This window comes from Neomonachus schauinslandi, chromosome 12 (assembly GCF_002201575.2).
Source record: "Neomonachus schauinslandi chromosome 12, ASM220157v2, whole genome shotgun sequence".
Taxonomy (NCBI): domain Eukaryota; kingdom Metazoa; phylum Chordata; class Mammalia; order Carnivora; family Phocidae; genus Neomonachus; species Neomonachus schauinslandi.
In genome coordinates, this window is record NC_058414.1 from 100,619,645 (window position 1) to 100,638,649 (window position 19,005).

The 19,005-nt window shown below is 35.4% G+C and overlaps 1 protein-coding gene across 1 annotated transcript in view; it reads right to left on the reverse strand.

Moving 5' to 3' along the window:
• The window catches only part of KMT2C (lysine methyltransferase 2C), a 192,182-nt gene that overhangs the window by 77,442 nt on the left and 95,735 nt on the right, over positions 1-19,005 (reverse strand). Inside the window, exons 14-17 of the mRNA XM_044919936.1 lie at positions 14,184-14,303; positions 11,600-11,716; positions 4,361-4,462; positions 4,061-4,165 (exon numbers count right to left, since the gene is read on the reverse strand). Coding sequence (XP_044775871.1) covers positions 4,061-4,165; positions 4,361-4,462; positions 11,600-11,716; positions 14,184-14,303 — 444 coding nt within the window. The remainder of the gene's footprint in view (positions 1-4,060; positions 4,166-4,360; positions 4,463-11,599; positions 11,717-14,183; positions 14,304-19,005) is intronic.

Here is a 19,005-nt window from a genome sequence, read left to right on the forward strand (position 1 = left end):
AAAATAGAATAATAGTTTCCAATTCTACAGGAATACACTTTTCAAGATACAAATCTTAACCAAGTAAACAAGCAAATTAAGTGTGAAAGCAGAATACCTTTTTGCGATACAAGGACTCAAACTTCAGCTCCCAAATAACTCTTCTAATGAAGTTTGAGACATGAGGAATAAAACAAGGGCGATACCAAGAACAAGGAAGACATGCGATGCAGGAAACAATGAACCCAACAAAGGACCTCAGCCCAGGGAAGTTGAAGAATGAGAGCTGAGTAACAGACCTAGAAGCTACCAGCACAGATGGGGAGAGAGAAAATGGGAGTGTCAGGAGGTGGTAGGACTTTTTCCAGAAAAAGTTACTTGCCAAAATAATTTAATATGATCATGCTTCTATAGTAGGTAAAAAATAAACAACAACAAAAACTAATGAAGAATCATGAATGATTTTTTTCTTTTTGCTACTAAAAATTCCAAGACAAAGCCATAGTAAACTATTTAGGTCTCCAGTGAACATGTACTGAGTCATAACCAACACTGTTTATTAACTAAATGTAGTAAGACAACTACATTGGGAGGATGCTGGAGAACGGAGGGGGTATATTTTTAAGACCTAAATCGGCATTTATTTATTCATAGCAGAAAGTCAAGAAAATCGAACACAGACACAGCAGAAGCAGCAGCGTATTATTTAGAGCTTTCAAGGTAACTCCAAGAAGGACCTGCAAGGATCAGAAGCGGCTGCCTGGGGGACAGGACTGAAACGTGGAGGCAGAGTAGGACAGAGGCCGGCCAATCATCATAAGCCTTTTAAAGCTATTTGATTTGTAAGTATGTATATTTATTACTTTGATTAGCCTACTGATTCTTTTAAATTAGTCACAGATTATCAAGTTATATGTTATTTACCGAAATGGAGGAAAGAGCTTAGGACAGAAGGAGCAGGGTGACTTAGAGCAGTAACCAGCAAACTGATTTTTATAAAGGGTCAGATAGTAAATACTCTGAGCTTTGTGGGGCATATGGGCCCTGAACTACACACGTGTAACCACTACGGTGTGAAGCCCACAAGAGACTACGTCAACACAAGAACACGGCTATGTTTCAATAAAGTCTCATTTATAAAAACAGGTAGTACGCCAGATTTGGCCTGTGTGGTGCGACTGACCGATCTCTGACTCAGAGGAACAGTAAGATGAAGATAAAGTGGGAGACAGATCCAAGCTATCATGTATCTTCATTCCTACTAAGTTTTCCTATTTCATAGACACCTACTCTGTGGCCCTTTACGGCCAAATTCTCAAATTACTCAGCAATATTCACTCTTCAACACACCTCAGTCTGGTTACTATGCCCACCACCATTCCAACCCCTCAAGTCAGTCAGTCCAGATCTCCTTCCTCCCAACCCTGGGCTGCCGCCACGCTTGTGTCCCGTTCTCTGAGCTCCCTGGAGCACTGCCCCGTCTGGACAGCGCCCCCCTCCCCCCGCCATGGAAAGGCCCTCCCAGCTCCTGGCAGAGTTTGTGGAACTCTAACATCAACTTTTTTTTTTTTTTCTCCCACTGAACTGGTTTAGTCTTTATTTTCAAAAGCTCTTTCAAGAAAGGAATTATCCAGGGTTTCATTCATGGCACCAGGTCTAAAGTTCTGATAGATGTGCTTAATAGTCTGTGAGATTATCTGCTTCAACTACGATGGAGTACCTGGGATGAGACCTTTCTCCCACCACAAAATACCAGCAAACGGGGCAAAATGTATGAAACACTTGTTTCAGATACTGAACAAAAGGCAGTACAGGACTGTGGTTTCTGAGAAGAGAGAACAAGTGAGGTGAGTCCTACAACATCCTGCTGTAGACAGTTTCCGGAATGCTGCCCAGGGAGGGAGAACTCCAGCAGAGTACAATGGGCTCACTGAGTTTAGGACACATGATGGAGTGAGTTCTGGGAGGCTGAGGCAGTTGCAACTGGCAGGACAGAGTCCTGGAAAGGAAGGAGCAATAAAGAGAAAGAGCTCTAGAAACCTACACAGAATTTCCCTCAAGTGTTTGGCCAAACACCAAGCTGCATGTATAGGAGGCCAAACAAGGACACAACTGGGACAAGAACAGCTACTGGGGATTTCTGAGTTGAACAACTAACAGCTCCCACAATGCTGAAGACATTTGAATCTCAACCAGTCAAAGTAAAGAGATACTAGCGAGGGGGGGTCACGGGGAGCTAGTGCGGGAAGGATATGGGGAGAATTCAACAGAGAGGTCATAAAGGCCACACCTCATGTCTCAGATTAAACTCGAGCTAGAAAAGCAGTTACCACAGTGTGGTCTAGGAAACCCTAGTGGGTCTGTGAGGTCAAAACTATTTTCATAATGATGTTAAGATGTTATTTGCCTTTTTCACTTTAATCCACTCACAGTGATGTTTTGCAGGGGCTACATGATATATAAAATAGAAAACATCATTGCATGACATCATAACAAACATGCTTGTATATTTAGGTTTTAAAAATATTCCCAGTTAATTTAATAAAATGGTAAATATTCAATAGTTATTATTCTCATAAACACAAACTCTATGGGGTCCTTAATAATTTTAGACTGTTAATGGTTCTAAGACCAAAAAGTCTGAGAACAGCCACCTCAAAGTGAAGGTTCTCTAGACCTCCCCCAGAAAGCCTAGAGAAGCTTCAAATGGTTCAAATGTCTACAATAACTGCCTGCAAAAACTCCATACTTTTTAAAGGAACAAAATCCAAACTGCCAACAATACCAAAATGTACAACTGCCACAATCAAAGATTACTAAATAAAAAAATATATATACATCCTTGTAAGGAGGAAGTAAGTTAATACTAGTAATAATAAACTAATAATGAGAAATGTCAGACATGGTAGAATTAACAAATACAAGGACTTGAAAGAAAAAAAATCTCAATGAAGAAAAAAATTTAAACTACAAGATAACTTAAACTATAAAACTGTGATTAAAAAATACAATCATCTCTGAAAAATCCACTGGATGGGTTTAAAAATAGATTAGACACTGCATAATAAAAGTGAGTTTGGAATGCAAACAATGAATCATGGAACACTACATCAAAAACTAATGATGTAATGTATGGTGATTAACACAACATAATAATATAAATAAATAAATGAATGAATGAATGAATGGTGAGTTTGGGGAGGGGCGCCTGGATGGCTCAGTCAGTTGAGCATCCAGCTCTTGGTTTCGGCTCAGGTCATGATCTCACGGTCTTGATACTGATCTAGCCCCACATCAGGCTCCACGCTCAGGGCACAGTCAGCTTGAGATTCTTTCTCCCTCTCCATCTGCCCTTCCTGCTCATGCTCGAGCATGCTCACTCTCTTTCTCTCAAATAAATAAATAAAGCTTTTTTTTTTTTTTTTAAGTGAATTTGGGGAATGTAACAGAAACTATACAAACTAAAGTAGCAGGAAGAAAAGCAACTGCAGAAAAATCAAAGAGAGCAATCTGGGGACAATATCATACAATTATACAACTAAGATTTCAGAAGGAGGGTGTGGGGAACAGAAAAAGAAATATGAAGAAATGGCCAAAATTGCTCCAAAACTGATTTAAAAACACCAACCCACTGATCCAAGAAGCCTAACAGAAAATGTCCTTCATATACAGGTGAGAGTTGAGAAGAATGAACACGGGGAAGAGACCAGGTGAATGAATGGATTTTTATTAAGTTCCGTGGTTGGTGTCAACTTTTTATTATCAGTAGACAGAATGGATCAATTAAACTTCATGCCTTAGCAAATAAAAGTATAAAGTATCTTTTAAAGACATGCATTTTTATTTTTAGTTTTTTGAGACAGCAGGATAACCACTACAATTTAAGACCACAGATTTATAGGAGTTAATTTTTTCAGGTAACATTGAAAGGCAATATTTAAATATTAAATACTTAAATACTGTCACGTATGTCTAATGATACTAACAAACAATAACTAATTATAAGAAATGGAAACAGCATGATACTACTCATATCAAATTTCAATATAGTTTTAACTGATTTAAATTCAAGTATATTTACCTTAATACTGACACAATATGGATGGTAACACTGACCACACTGAGAACAGGCAAGTAATCTTCCCTCTGCTCCTTGGCCAAAACTGCCACAAACTACACACATATCCTGAAATTAAAAACACATGAACATAATAATTTAGGTTGGAGACTCAGCTAAGAATGTACTAGTTTTATTTTTTAAATTACCTTCTTAGCTATTATAGCTCTAAAGCTAAATAGTAAATGACTTCAGTGCATACAGGATAAAGCAGAAAGGGGGAAAGAGGAACTCAAGAGTGGAAGACCATAACTGAGCTCAAACCTGGTGCAAGGTGAACTTGTCACTACTAGAAAACAGCACCACTGTGTTGTGCATGGAGTTTTCTTCTTCATCCTTATTCGATGAAATATCTGCAGCAGACACCTATAAAAAGCAAAATACACAGAGTGCACAGTCATACTTTAAACCTGTAGCACACTTAAATGAAAAGCGTGAGAAGATTCATATTCAAAATACAATTTTTGCCAAGGCCCAGAATAACAATTCCAAATTAGATTATTATTATTACCAAGATAATACCATAAAGGTGTAAGTCCTGACACTTTATTACCTAATGGTCTCTTTAGAACTGCAAGTCCTATAGATCAGGAGCAGTGAGAAAATATAAACTATCTTTAGTAAGACTTAATTAGCCAGAAATTTTAATGAGGAAACAAAAGAAACTGTATTATATTTGTGTATGTGTATATCCTATGTATCTATACATACATATACTCACATAGATATGTATCACTCTGTTTTAGAGACTCTAAAACCTGCAATCTGGCTAGTCAAAACTGAGATGTGCTGTAAGTATAAAATACCTACGAGGTTTTAAAGACTTAAGTATCAAACAAAAAAGAACATAAACATAGCTCATAAATAATTTTGCATATTTTATACACTACATGTTGAAATAGTAATATTTTGGATATGTCGGGTCAAAAGGTATACATTAAAGTTAAATTACACCTGTTCTTTTCTTTTTTAATGTAGCTACTATAAAGTTTTAAATTGCATATGTGATATACATATATTTCTGTTGGACAGCACTGCTTTAAAATATTATTTTGAATAACTTATCAAAATTTCAGTCTTAGCCAAAAGATTACCAACCACAGATATTCATTTCTGGACATGGCTAAATTTTACCAAATCAACTAAGTACCTACTGGCTTGTTAATAATTATTTCCAGAATGCTTATCATGAAAAAAGCTCTAAATTAGCTGCTAAAAAAGAGAACAGGGAGACCAATGCCAAAATTTTAAAATACGATCCTCTTCCCTTACAATCTAGCCTGGAAGGACAGACATGAAACATAACAGGTTGAGTTCAAAATAAAAAGTAATAGTATTGTTGTTCTTGAGGAATGACTGAAAGAATAACTAAAAAGAAGGAATATATTACAGAAATAATATTTTTCATTGCAAGTAAGTTTAAAAGCAGTTTTAATGGCCAGTACTACTATTATAGAATCAACCATAAAAGCAATTTACAGTCATAATAAGTCTAAAGACTACAAGGGGAAACTGTAAGCAACCTACACAGTCATCACTAGGGAGTTACTAAAACCATGGTAAATCCAAACTGGAAAATTATGCAGCATTTAAAAAGCAGTGGTAGAAATTTGTTTTGATTTCCATCAAAAAAAAAAAAAAAAAAATCACCAAGCCACTTAGCTGAGTAGAAAAATAAGCTGCAGAATCATATGTGAGGTAGAACACTATGGTACAAAAACATGCAAAGCAATTATACGTAGTCTACTGGCACATATAACAAGTTGAATAATAAGAAATTGCTGTTTTTCCAGGTCAAAAATGGTTGAAGGTTGGCAACTTCATATGGATCAGCCTAATATGTAAAGACACCAAACTGGTAAAAGGAAGAAAAATCAAGATTCAAGAGGCAGCAGCGGTACTGTTGATCTAACAGTATATTGTATTTTTTTTTTTTTAGGAAATATATTCAAAAATGTTCATCTTGGGGTGCACAGGTGGCTCAGTAGGTTGAGGGTCTGACTCTTGATTTCAGCTCGGTCATGATCTCAGGGTTGTGAGATCAAGCCCCACAATGGGCTCTGCACCGGGCATGGAACCCACTTAAGATTCTCTCTCTCCCTTTGCCCCTCCTTCCGTGTCTCTCTCCCTCACTCTCTTAACAAAATAAAATTTTAAAAAATGTGTATCTCAAAATTAGCATTTTAAGATTTTAGCAAGTTGAACAAGATGATTCATAAAGTAAAATATCATTTCATTCATAATAATTAAGTGTCTACCAAAAGTGAAGTTACCAGTAATTCACCCAAAGGACTAAAGATGCACTGAAAACTTATTAAAATATGAAAACTATGACAATAGATAAAATATAGCTAACAAAAATAAAAAGTATCCATTTCTATATCCCCATCTGCAACACAGAAAACAAAACCGGTTTTATAATTGGATGATACCTAGTGAATAGGCTCAAAGAAATGATAAAATCTTATTATTTTCAAAGACAAATTTAGAGAAATCAGAGAACACTTTTATTTGAAATAAAAAACAAGGATGGACTACAGTAGTCCCAGTACAAACCAGAAACAAAGTCTGTACAGAAAGCTGCAATATCACCTAGATTCAAAGAGCATATTTCAATTATAAGTGCTAAAAAAATCAAGGGTTTTGAACAGCAACTGTACATGTAAGAAGGAAAACAGTATCAGGTAGCTTAATGACCCACTGTTTTTTTTTTTTAATACTTCATTTCATGACCTTTAAACTACGAAATATATAAAACCTACCTCAAAGGTAAAGAAGACGATCTTTGAGAGAGTGTCCTAGTATGGCCTACATACATATTACTCTGATTTATCCTAAAGGTGACAGAAGTCTCTAACCTAAACCTCACAAGTGGGGGATTTCCAAGCAAGGACATAATAAGTAAACAAAAAAAGAAGAGCAAATTAAACTCAAAGTGAGAGGAAGAAAATAGTAAAGATCAGAGTAGATATCAATGAAAAACAGAAAAAAACAGAGAAAAATTAATAAGAGCAAAGGCTGGCTCAAGATCAATAAAATTGATAAACCTGCAGCAAGACCAATCAGGAAAAAAGAGAGCAGAAACAAATCACCAACATTGGGAATGAGGAAGGTGACATCACTACATATTCTACAGATATTAAAAGGATAACAGGCCAACAGATTTGTCACCTTACATGAAATGGATAAACTCCTTGAAAGACAAATTCATGTAAGAATAAATAGATAACCTAAATAGCCCTATAACTACCAAGGAAACTGAATATATAGTTAAAAATCCTCCCATGAAGAAGGAAAAAGACAGCCTCTTCAACATATCTTTTTGGGAAAACTAGACAGCAACATGCAAAAGAATGAAACTGGACCACTTTCTTACACCATACATAAAAATAAATTCAAAATGGATCTAAATGTGACCCCTGAAACCATAAAGATCCTAGAAAAGAGCATAGGTAGTAATTTCTCTGACACCGGCCGTAGCAACATTTTTCTAGATAGGTCCCCTGAGACAAAGGAAACAAAAGCAAAAATAAATGATTGGGACTACCACAAAATAAAAAGCTTCTGCACAGCAAAGGAAACAATCAACAAAACTAAAAAGCAACCTACAGAATGGAAGCAGATATTTGCATATAACATACCCAATAAAGGATTAGTATCCTAAATAAATAAAGAACTGATAGAATTCAACACCAAAAAAACAAATAATCAAATTAAAAAATGGGCAGAGGACATGAACAGACATTTCTCCAAAGACATCCAGATGGCCAACAGATACATGAAAAGATGCTCAACATCACTTATCATCAAGGAAATGCAAATCAAAACTACAATGAGGGATCACTTCACATCTGTCAGAATGGCTAACATCAAAAACACAACAACCAACAGGTGTTGGTAAGGATATAGAAAAAGGAACCCTCTTGCACTGTTGGTAGGAATGCAAACTGGTGCAGCCACTGTGAAAAACAGTATGGAGGTTCCTCAAACAAGTTAAAAATAGAACTACCCTACAATCCAGCAATCGCACTACTGGGTATTTACCCAAACAATACAAAAATACTAATTAAAAGGGATACGTGCACCCCTATGTTTATTGCAGCATTATTTACAATAGTCAAGATATAGGAGCAGCCCCAGTGTCCACTGACTGATGAATGGATAAAGAAGATACACACACACACACAATGGAATAGTGTTCAGGCATAAAAAGGAATGAAATCTTGCCATTTGCAAAGACATGGATGGAGCTAGAGAGTATAATGCTAAGTGAAATAAGCAGACAAAGACAACTCCCATATGGTTCCACTTGTATGTGGAATTTAAGAAATAAAACAAATGAGCAAAGGGGGAAAAAAAGAGAGACAAACAAAGTAAGAAATAGACTCTTAACTACAGAAAACAAATTGATGGTTACCAGATGGGAGGGGAGTAGGAGGATGGGTGATATGGGTGATGGATATTAAGGAATGCACTTGTCACGATAAGCACTGGGTGATTAAAATAAAAACTTTTAAAAAACCTTTTCACAAAGAAAACTCCAGGCCAAAATGGCTTCACTAATGATTCTATAAATACTATAAGGAAGAATGTTTCCAATACCACACAACTCTTCCAGAAAATTGAAGAGAAGATTCTATTTCCCAATTCACTCAAGGAAGCCAGCATTACGCCAATACCAAAATCAAAGAAATTAAAAGAAAATAAGACTATAGACCAACCAATACCCTCATGAACACAGACTTAAGAAGTCTAAAATTTTTAGCCATTTGAATCCAACAATATATGAAAAAGAAAAAAACATCATGACTAAGTGCAGTTTATTATCGCAAGAACATGGGATGCGTTGGCATACAAAAAAAGCCAATCAATATACTTCATATCAATAAACAAGCCATAAGTGCAGAAAAAGTGTTTGACAAAATCCAACATCTACACCTGATTAAAAGAAAAACATCTCAGCAACTTATGAATAGAAAGGAGCTTCCTCAAACTGATTTAGGATGTCTATTAAAAAAATTAAACAAGGGGCACCTGGGTGGCTTAATGGGTCGACTGACTCTTGATTCTGGCTCAGGTCATGATCTCACAGTCATGAGATCACCCATGCTGGGCTCCGGGCTCAGCAGGGCGTCTGCTTGAGATTCTCTCTCTCCATCTTCCTCTGCCACCCCCCCACACACTCGTGTAACACTCTCTCTTGCGCTCTCTAGAATTAATCTTTAAAAAAATTAAAAATAAAACAAAACTAGAGCTAACACCATATTCAATGACGAAAGACTAAATGTCTTCTCTCCTCAAGATCGAAAAGACAAGGTTATCGTATCACCTTTAACCAACACTGTATGAAGGTTATAGCAAATGCAATAAGGAACAGAAATGAAAACCCTCCAGATTAAAGAGACAGAAAACTTTATTTGCAAACAACATGATCATAAGTATCATAGTGTAGAAAACTCAATGGGTTCTACAAATAAACAAGTACAAGTAATACAGGAGTTTAGTAAGGCTGTAGGATACAAAAATCAATACACAAAAATGATTATTTCTAGATACTAGCAACAGACAACTATAATTTAAAACTGAGATAACACTGCCATTTACAAGAGCATAAAAAAATGTGGAAAACTTAGAGATAAATCTGAGAAATAATGCAAAAGACATTTATATTGTAAACTAAAGAACATCACTGAGACAATTTAAAAAGACCCAAAGAAACAGAGATACACAATGTTTATGGGTTGAAAGACTCTTCACAGTTAAAATATCAACTTCCCCCAAATTGATCTATAGTTTGAATGCAAACCCAATCAAGATCCTAGCAGGCTTATTTGCAGAACTTGACAAGCCAATGGTAAAATTCATATAGAAACATGAAGGATTTAGGATAGCCAAAACAACTTTGAAAAGGTAAAAAAAAAAAAAAAAGGAAAACTAATTGTCTGATTTCAATAGTAGTTATAAAGTAAAAATAGTCAATACAGTATAGTATTGGCCTAAAGATGGAGAAATGGATCAATATAGCATAGAGATTCCAAAATTAGATTCACAAATACATAGATAGCTAATTTTTAAGAATGATACAAAGGCAATTCAGAGAAATGGTGTTCAAACAATTGGATATTCAAAATATGATCTTCAATCTATATTCATATCATACATAAAAATTAGCTCAAATTGGATCATACAGCTAAAAGTAACACCTAAAACCATAAAACTTCTAGAAGAAATCACAGAATATGTTTGTAAATTTGGGTTATGCAATTATTTCTGACACCAAAAGTACAATCATAAAAAAAAAAATTAATAAATGGGACTTCATCAAAATTAAAACATTTGCTGTTCCAAACAAGTTCCTTACCATGTCCAGAATACATAAAGAAAATACAAAACTCAGTAAGTTAAAAAACTATTCAAATTTTTTAAAATGTACTAAAGATTTGAAGAGTGACTTTATCAAAGAAATATACAAATAAGCACCTAAAAATGTGCCAACATCATTAGTCATGAGACAAATGCAAATGCAATATTATTAACATACCTGCTACAGTGGCTGAAATGAAGACGACTAACCGCAGCAAGTACAGGTGAGTATATGGAGGAAACAGGAATCTCATGTACTCTTGCAAACATACAATGTCACACCCAACTTAGAAAGCAGACTCCTCTTAAAAAGCTAAGCATACACCTACCATGTTTCCAGTCATTCCACTCCGAGATATTTATTCATGGGAAAACAAAGCATTTGTCCACATACAGACTTAAACATAAAAGTTCACAGCAGGCGTTTTTTTTGCAGTTTTGTTTTTAACAGCCAAAAAATGGAAGCAACCACAATATCCTTTAATAGGTGAACAGATATACAAATTGTGGCACAAACGAAACAATCCACTAGTCTCCTGAACTTAAAATGATGATTAGACTTTGAAAAACAGGATTTTGATAAAATAATATAAAGTTACCACATGAAATATTTGCCACTGTTTGCCAAATACAGACTTTTTTCAATACACACTTAAAGCCTCATATACATGCCAATGAGCAAATATTTATCAATCTTGAATTAAAATATATCAAAGATAGTCATAAAATCAACATCTTTAGAGTATGTAGTAATCTGCAATATTTCTAGTTTCTTCTGTCAGCTGTATTATAATAAAAAACTTAAAACATCAAGTTAAGTTTTTCAAATAAGCTCAATAATATAACAGGAGTTTGCTTTTATAAAAAATAAAGGAGCAAATATATTACATATATACTTTTGGCAATGGTTGCTATAGAAAGATCAGAGTCAAAAAGGAAGGTAAGAAAAGAGAGGATGGGAAACACAAAATATTAAGAAAAGTTTAAAAGTTAAAAAGAAAGCAGAAGTAGAGTAAAATAAAAATTCTGGCTTATTTATGTGACTCTTACAATCTAACAATTTTACAAATGAGATTATCATCATCAGTCAACAAATTAAGGATTATAGCAAAGATAAAGGATATGAGAAATGAGCCTTACCCCAGGTAACACAACTGCCCCAATTCCACTTTTCAATTTTGACCTGCCTCTGCCACCTCGTCCTGACAATCCTGCACCACGGGGTCTCCGCTTCCCGGGAAATCCCGACCCACGGCCCTACGTAACAGATAAGGAAAAATCAGCATTCTGCAAAAGTCCAAAAAAATTTTAAAATCCAATGTAAGATAAAACATTTTATTAAAGGTTACACAAATACTTGCTTCTCTCTTATTCTGATTAGATGATAAATATTAAAGAGACCAGGCTTATTATTTTTATCTTTCAACACGTATTATGCAACTTAAAAAGTATAAACATAAAATGCCTATGACCTTCGAATCAAATGTTAGGTCTGTTTTGTGAATGCCCTGTACTAGCAAACTTTGGCCTTATTTTTCCACTTCCTAATCCTACATTCTAGGTGGCTCAACAGCCACTAACTCCATCCAATTTGTATTCAATATAGAGCAAGTATAAGGAAAGACTCACTAACTGTTCTCTCAGTAATTATGGCAATAGCGGACATATATTGAGTACTGACGGTATACTGGTCTAAGCACGTTTTACTCGCAACTATCTCATAAGGTCAGTACTATTTTATTATCCCCATTTTAGAGATAAAAGCACTGAAGGATAAAAAAGTAACTTGTCCAGGGGCGCCTGGATGGCTCAGTCGTTAAGCGTCTGCCTTCGGCTCAGGTCATGGTCCCAGGGTCCTGGGATCGAGCCCCGCACTGGGCTCCCTGCACTGCGGGAAGCCTGCTTCTCCCTCTCCCACTGTGTTCCCTCTCTCGCTGTGTCTTTGTCAAATAAATAAAATCTTTAAAAAAAAGGTAACTTGTCCAAAGTCTAGAGCTAGCAACTCTGGCTCGTGTCCACATTCTTAACCAGTATTCTGCAATGCTACTACACTGCATGAAAGCTAATTTTTGCTAGTGTACAAGAGTATTTTTCCTGTCACTAAATTTGTCAATTTCCCTACTATTCAATAGCTATCTGTATGAACTGAACAGGTGTACCTCACTCTACCACAGTATTTAGAGGATAATGTATTTAAAGTTTATAGGAAAGCTGATAAAGTAAACAGCTTGCTTTAACTCATCTGGTAATAATTACTTGAAATGCAAATAACTGATCTGAATTTTTACCCAACACACAAATATATTCTACAGGAAAACAGGTTAAATTCTCTGATATTCTAACAAATAAATACTAGGGTTACTTGTTATTGTTGTTTTCTTGTTTATACTCCGACTTATGTATTACTTCCTGAAAAAGCCTGACATCAACACATATTTATAATATTCTGTATATCTAAAATTATTAAAATAATCAGGAAATTCCTGATTTTTTTTCCACAGTAAGTTAAATAATAATGTCACGTTTTCAACTGATACCATTTTTATTGTAGTCTGAAATGCTGAACTCGTTACCTATTTAGCACAACAGTTTCCAAGTTGATAATTTATGATTACAATGTAAGCATAAAACAAATACACATGAACAAAAAGGAAGGGGGTAATCTTTTTTTCCCTTCAGTGTTGATAATTACAAATTGCATCTCCTTGTTCTCTTAAACTGCTCTTCTTTTAGATCTCTTGTGCTTTTTTGAACAAAGGATAGGGAGGATTGAACTGGATAGTTTTCCCATTGATAAGTATGAAAGATTTTTTTTTAAGTTAAGTCAATTATTAAATCAGGCCTATAATAATCTAGTTTTCTCCAGCATCTAAAGACACAGATGAGAATAAGTGAAAATTGGTGGTATTTGCTACAAAATTGTCAAAACATCTTTTATACTCTTCAACCAACTATCTCTACTTTCAACACCTTGCATATCAGAGCGAGCTGAAAAAGTTCTAATAGTGATAGAAATAAGAAAGTAGAATTGAGAACTCCTTTGAAATCCCTGATTAGTCTAAAATAAACAGCCTTATTCCAGAATATAAAATACAGAAGATGAAGAAAATTATCTTCTCTAGGTAGTAAAATATTTTAACTTCTCAGACAATTAATACTTTTCACATTAATTTTTTACCTTCTAAAATGCATCAGACTACATAACTTACTTCAAGGACTAGCAGAGTCCTCCATCAATGACATGAGAGAGAGGCCCCATAATTGTGAGCTTATTAACACAGACAGTGAAATCTGCTGTGATTCTGGTATTTCTTCTCCATTAGCACATAATAGATTAGTGTAGTTTTCTTTTGTCTTTTCTAAGCAACAAAATTTTATGATTATCGTGAATGAGCAAGTCCTAAATTACTTTATAGCCTATGCGACAAGGATTTTCCCCCACAGAAACACTGGTAATTACAACATAAAAAAAAGCAACCATAAAAAGAAGTTATTAAAAATTCATACTTAAAATCAGTCATGTAAAATTGCAATATAATTTCCTTCTAATCCAGATCTTTAAGTGCAACCATGTTGACTCTTCATACTAAAATTTTTAGATTAAAAAAGTGGCTCTGGAATCTGAACTATTTATCTAGAAAAGAAAGGCTTAATTCTTAACTTCTACTTGGACAAAACCAACTAGAAAGAAATGATATATGAATGTAAATGCAATTTTATTTACCACTTTGATGCTCCAAATGGCACTGCCAGGAAGCTGCCGGGGTTTAAAAATTTCCCGACCTTCTGAAATGTCTGGGGACCAGGAAGGTGGGCTCACTGTATTATGGGTACTCCAAGCCCCCTAGGATATGGCAGGTGAGAAAATAGATGTATAAAACTCAGCAACGTAAAAGGTCAAAGCCAGCAACTGAGGAATTTTAGAACAGCAAAAACAAATGCAGACATATGGAAATTTAGGACAAATTGCTTCAAGATAGGGACAAGAAACTTATGGCTTACAATGACTTTATACTTAAATGTTTGCAGCTACAATTTACATTAAGTATTTTATTCAGATGGAAACATCAGTACAATGAAACATACTGGGAATTAGGCTTTATAGGACATCAACACTGACTCATGAACTGCAATTATAGAACCAAAACATAAATAAAAGTCAATTAAATTCTAAGAATTAACACTTTATGTAAGAAACTATTTGGGGATTATTTTCTTCTAACAACTATCACTCTCCTGGAAAAGAGAAATAACCTTAAAGAATGTTACGTACACCTACTGCTATAAACAACCAAAGCAGTAGGCAAACAAATGCAATTAGAAACATGAGTAACTGATAGACACATTCACTTTAAATTGTGGAAAGTTAGTTTGCAATCTTAAGATGTAGATATCAGTTATAATCCTAGCATTTAACTACTCTTCCTTCCAGTGACCACTAGTTGTAGTTTCAGTTTTTATTTTTATTTAGGGGACTATTATCCTTAGATTATATCCAAGGGACTAATTTGTACAGTGAAAAACGTTAAAGCAAATTGTCCTAAATTTGCAAATTAAAATGCCTAAACTTGGTTATTTATACAAGAAATAGTATCTTATTCAAATAGTTAAAATGAAAGTAAGACATTTTACTTCTTAATAACCACATTCAGCATTAACCTGAACTAATCTGATGAAGATGCTAAGCAGCATAAATAAAAAGGTCTACTTCACAAAGATAATATTTTAAAGAAAAACACAGAACAAATGTCAAACAATAAAGAACCTATTTTGAATTAGGCAATTCCATACCATATGCTATAACTTTTACCACTTAAATGACCCAAACTTAAGAAACACAGTACTTACCAGGTTTCTAGAATATTATCAAACTAACAAGTAGTAGCCTATGAATCACATAAAACTACCACCAGGAATTTAAATAACCAAAATTAGAGTTTGACTACCCTTTATATTGCAGATAATTAATGCAATAACAGTATTTTGAGAAAAACCACACAAGGAAGAGACTGGTTTCACTTTTAATTAACCTACCCTCAAGCTCAGTGAATGGCTATCCTGATTTTACTGACAGGTAAATTACCTCGCTTTCCCAGTATCAGATCAACTTGCATCTACACCTATGTCTTCTTTCTTGCTGCATCCAGGGTCTCCGGGTAACCTGTATTGCTGCCAGAAGTCATTTCTCTATTCTCATTGTACTCCAACTGTCAATGTCACCATACAGTTCTGTTGGGTTCAATGCAGCACACCTGTGAATGTTTCTCTGCCATTCCTTGCTGACCTTTCTGTCCCCCATGCATGCTCTGCCTCCACATGACCTCCAAAGCTCCAGTGTTTCCCAGGGCTGAGGCCGGGACAATGTTCCTTTCTGTGTAGTCTCTTCCTAAATGGTATGATCTATCATGAGGGCTGTAAACACCATCCTGAATGTTGTTGTCTCCCAAATTCACATTTCTAGTTCCAACATGTTCTTGCAGAAGTTAGTATGGTTTTCAACTTCCTCCTTAGCACGTCCATTCTGTCACACCAAACCTCTCAACTTAACCACATCTAAAATCTCTCCCTTACCCAGTTCCGTCTCACAATCTTCCCTCTCTTCAGAAACGGATTCCAGACCTCAGGTCAGAAAATGGGGAATCATCTGATCTGTTCTCTTCCCTCATCATTCTCCCCTGCCACTCCTTCAATCCAAACCATCAGTAAATCAGTATATTCAATCTCCCTACCCCGCAACCCCCTCAAGCCCTCCTCTACACAGCAGCCAGAGGGACTTGGCAAAAACGTAACACTACCTTGTTTCAAACCCTTCCAACAGCTCCCCGGCGCACTTAGTTTACTTCAAACCTTTCCAACCTCATCCTGTCGCCCTCTCTCATGATTGTTATGCCCCAGCTATCCTGGTTTCCTTCAAACATGCCAAGCTCTTCACCACTTGGGGGCTAACTGACTCAGAACAACTGCAACTCTCCAATGGATGGCTTCTTCTGATTCTTCACGTATGGGCTCAGACATTTCCTCATCAAAGATGCCTTTCTTCAGCGCTCCAGCTGAACTATCCTCTACCTTACAACATGTTTTGCATCTTCTCACTGATTGAAATTTGGGGTCTTATGTTTTACTGTTTCTGATTATCTACTGGTAGAGAATGGGGGCAAGAGATATCTAAATTTAGTTCTCTCAAGGTTTCCATTGGTTTTTCTCTGATAATATTTTCTCTGATAAAATTCCTTTTGGTGGATAATTAATGTTAGTAGAAAGCTCTTAAAACATATTATAAAAAGTCATACTCTCAGATAATATGTTATTCACCATAATTTAAAAGTTAGCTTTGATGCCAAAATTGTGTCTAATTTTAAAAACATTTACACTTCATAGAACACGGATGAACAAAATGAAGGGCTCCATAGATCAAGAATGTTTGGATGCCATTTCAGGAATAATTAGAAAACCATTCAACTGCTATGAAGAACTTATATAATAAAAGCTTGGGTAATTACATTATGAATTTTAATAACTATATTATCATAAGACATTGGAAGATAGACTGTGTGCAATTTTATAGGAACTGGAGAAAAATTATGATTATACTTAGATGTTTTGACAATGAAAAAATTACCTAATATATTCTTTAGACCTTAAAACTAATATACAGCTATAATTATCAACTTTAGTTAAAAATTATCCTACAGATCTCAGCTTTGATGAAAAAGAATTTACACAGACAATTCAGAGGTCAGCTCCCCTGTCTACTGAAACATGGTTTACACTGCTGTTACACTTGAATTTATACTTACTACATTTGTATTTATTTGTTGCCATTGGACTAGAAGCTTGATGAGAAAAGACCATTCTTTTTGTTCACTGCTACGTTAAGCATTCTATTCAGTGCTTATTGAATGCCTATTTTTTTCCACTGGGCATGTTTTTTCAGATGAGTAAATGCATCAATAAGCATTGTACTTTGAAACATACTAATTCCCCCATCAGATATAGCCTACATTCCTGAATTTCCTCACCTTAAAAAAAAATTACCAACCCATCCAATGCAGTGCTACTCTTAAACTATAATGAATTAAAAGCAAAAGGGTTCAAAATGTAGCCATCAAGAAATTAAGCTGTAAAGAGAGCTAAAGAGAAGCAACTTGCTATCAAATCCTACAGAAACTTAAAAAAAAAATACTACTAGGTTGAGATTCAATTAGATTCTAACAATAATTATTGAACCCAAAACCTGCTTAAAGTTGGTATTAAGCTTCTTTCTACCGGAGGCCAACTTCTCAGGTAAATTTATCAACCTGGTAAATTATACATACAACTGTTACAAGGGCTGTGGGATAGGAAAATGGAAACAATAATGGCAAGCGGAGAAAAGGATTATTAAGGTCAACTTTCTATTATTAGAAGCCTAATCCTGTTGGTTGCTGGCTGTTAAACATGATCAATGTCATAATTAGAGCCCAAGAGTATCCCAATCTACTGAAAAAGTTTCAAGAGCAGCCAGAGGTTTGGTGTCTCCTGCGCAGACTTAGCACCTGCAAGTCATCCTCACTCAGGTCCAGCCCCTCCCACCATGCTCCGTGAAACCAAGGTTGCTACTGAAGGGGAAGTCTGAGTCAGAGAAAGCGAAAACGATGAAGAGAGAGCAGAAAGGACAATCAGCAAGAGAAACAGAAAACCTAAGCATTTATAATTCCTTTTTGGTATATACATTCACTCATGTACATTACAGCCACAGCAGCAAATGACTCATTTTTATGACTCAGAGAATTCTTTTCACATAAATAAGTCTCATATACAAAACTGAGTTCAACATCAAATGGAACAAGAAATTTAGTCCTGATAGTGCTTTGGTAAGATGCTATAAAAATACAAAAGCAGCTGTTACCAGCTTTAGCCTTCAATAATTTAGGAATGTGAATTTGGCTGGTGCTTGCAATGGTTTTGGTAACAGCTTCGGAAATATCACAATAGGCACAAGGAAACCAAGAGAAAAGGGATGCCTCTGATCTATATGTGTATGCAGCTTGCCACCCCGGAGGGCTAGACACTTTTTAGGTTTAAAACTAGTTTTTCAGGGATTTAGAGCAGTGTTTCTTGGACTTTAGCTGCACAGCATGCAAGTCTGAGTTGAGTTTCCTCTCACCCCCTCTGCTTTTCCATAGTACCCTGGGTTTCCTCTCCTGCAGGACATATCACACGCAGTATAATTAATAGGCTGTTCAGTTCCAAAATCTGTGCAGCCATTACTTGGCTTTGAACTCAAGAAACCTACTACATACTGTATTTACTGTGTCCAGTATTTGACTCACTCAAGGCCTACAGTTATTTTCATTGGCACATTTCAGTATAAATAATTATCAGTCGATCTGATTGGTCCTCCAGAGCTACATTTAATACAGGATTATTATCTCCTCAAGTCGTCATTTTCACAGAATATATGCATTACTCTGTAATTCAAGAAAGCAAGCAGGGTAGCACTACCACTTGCTACATGTTAGATGCTGTATATGTGTTATTGTTAAATTCCAACATCAACCGTATGA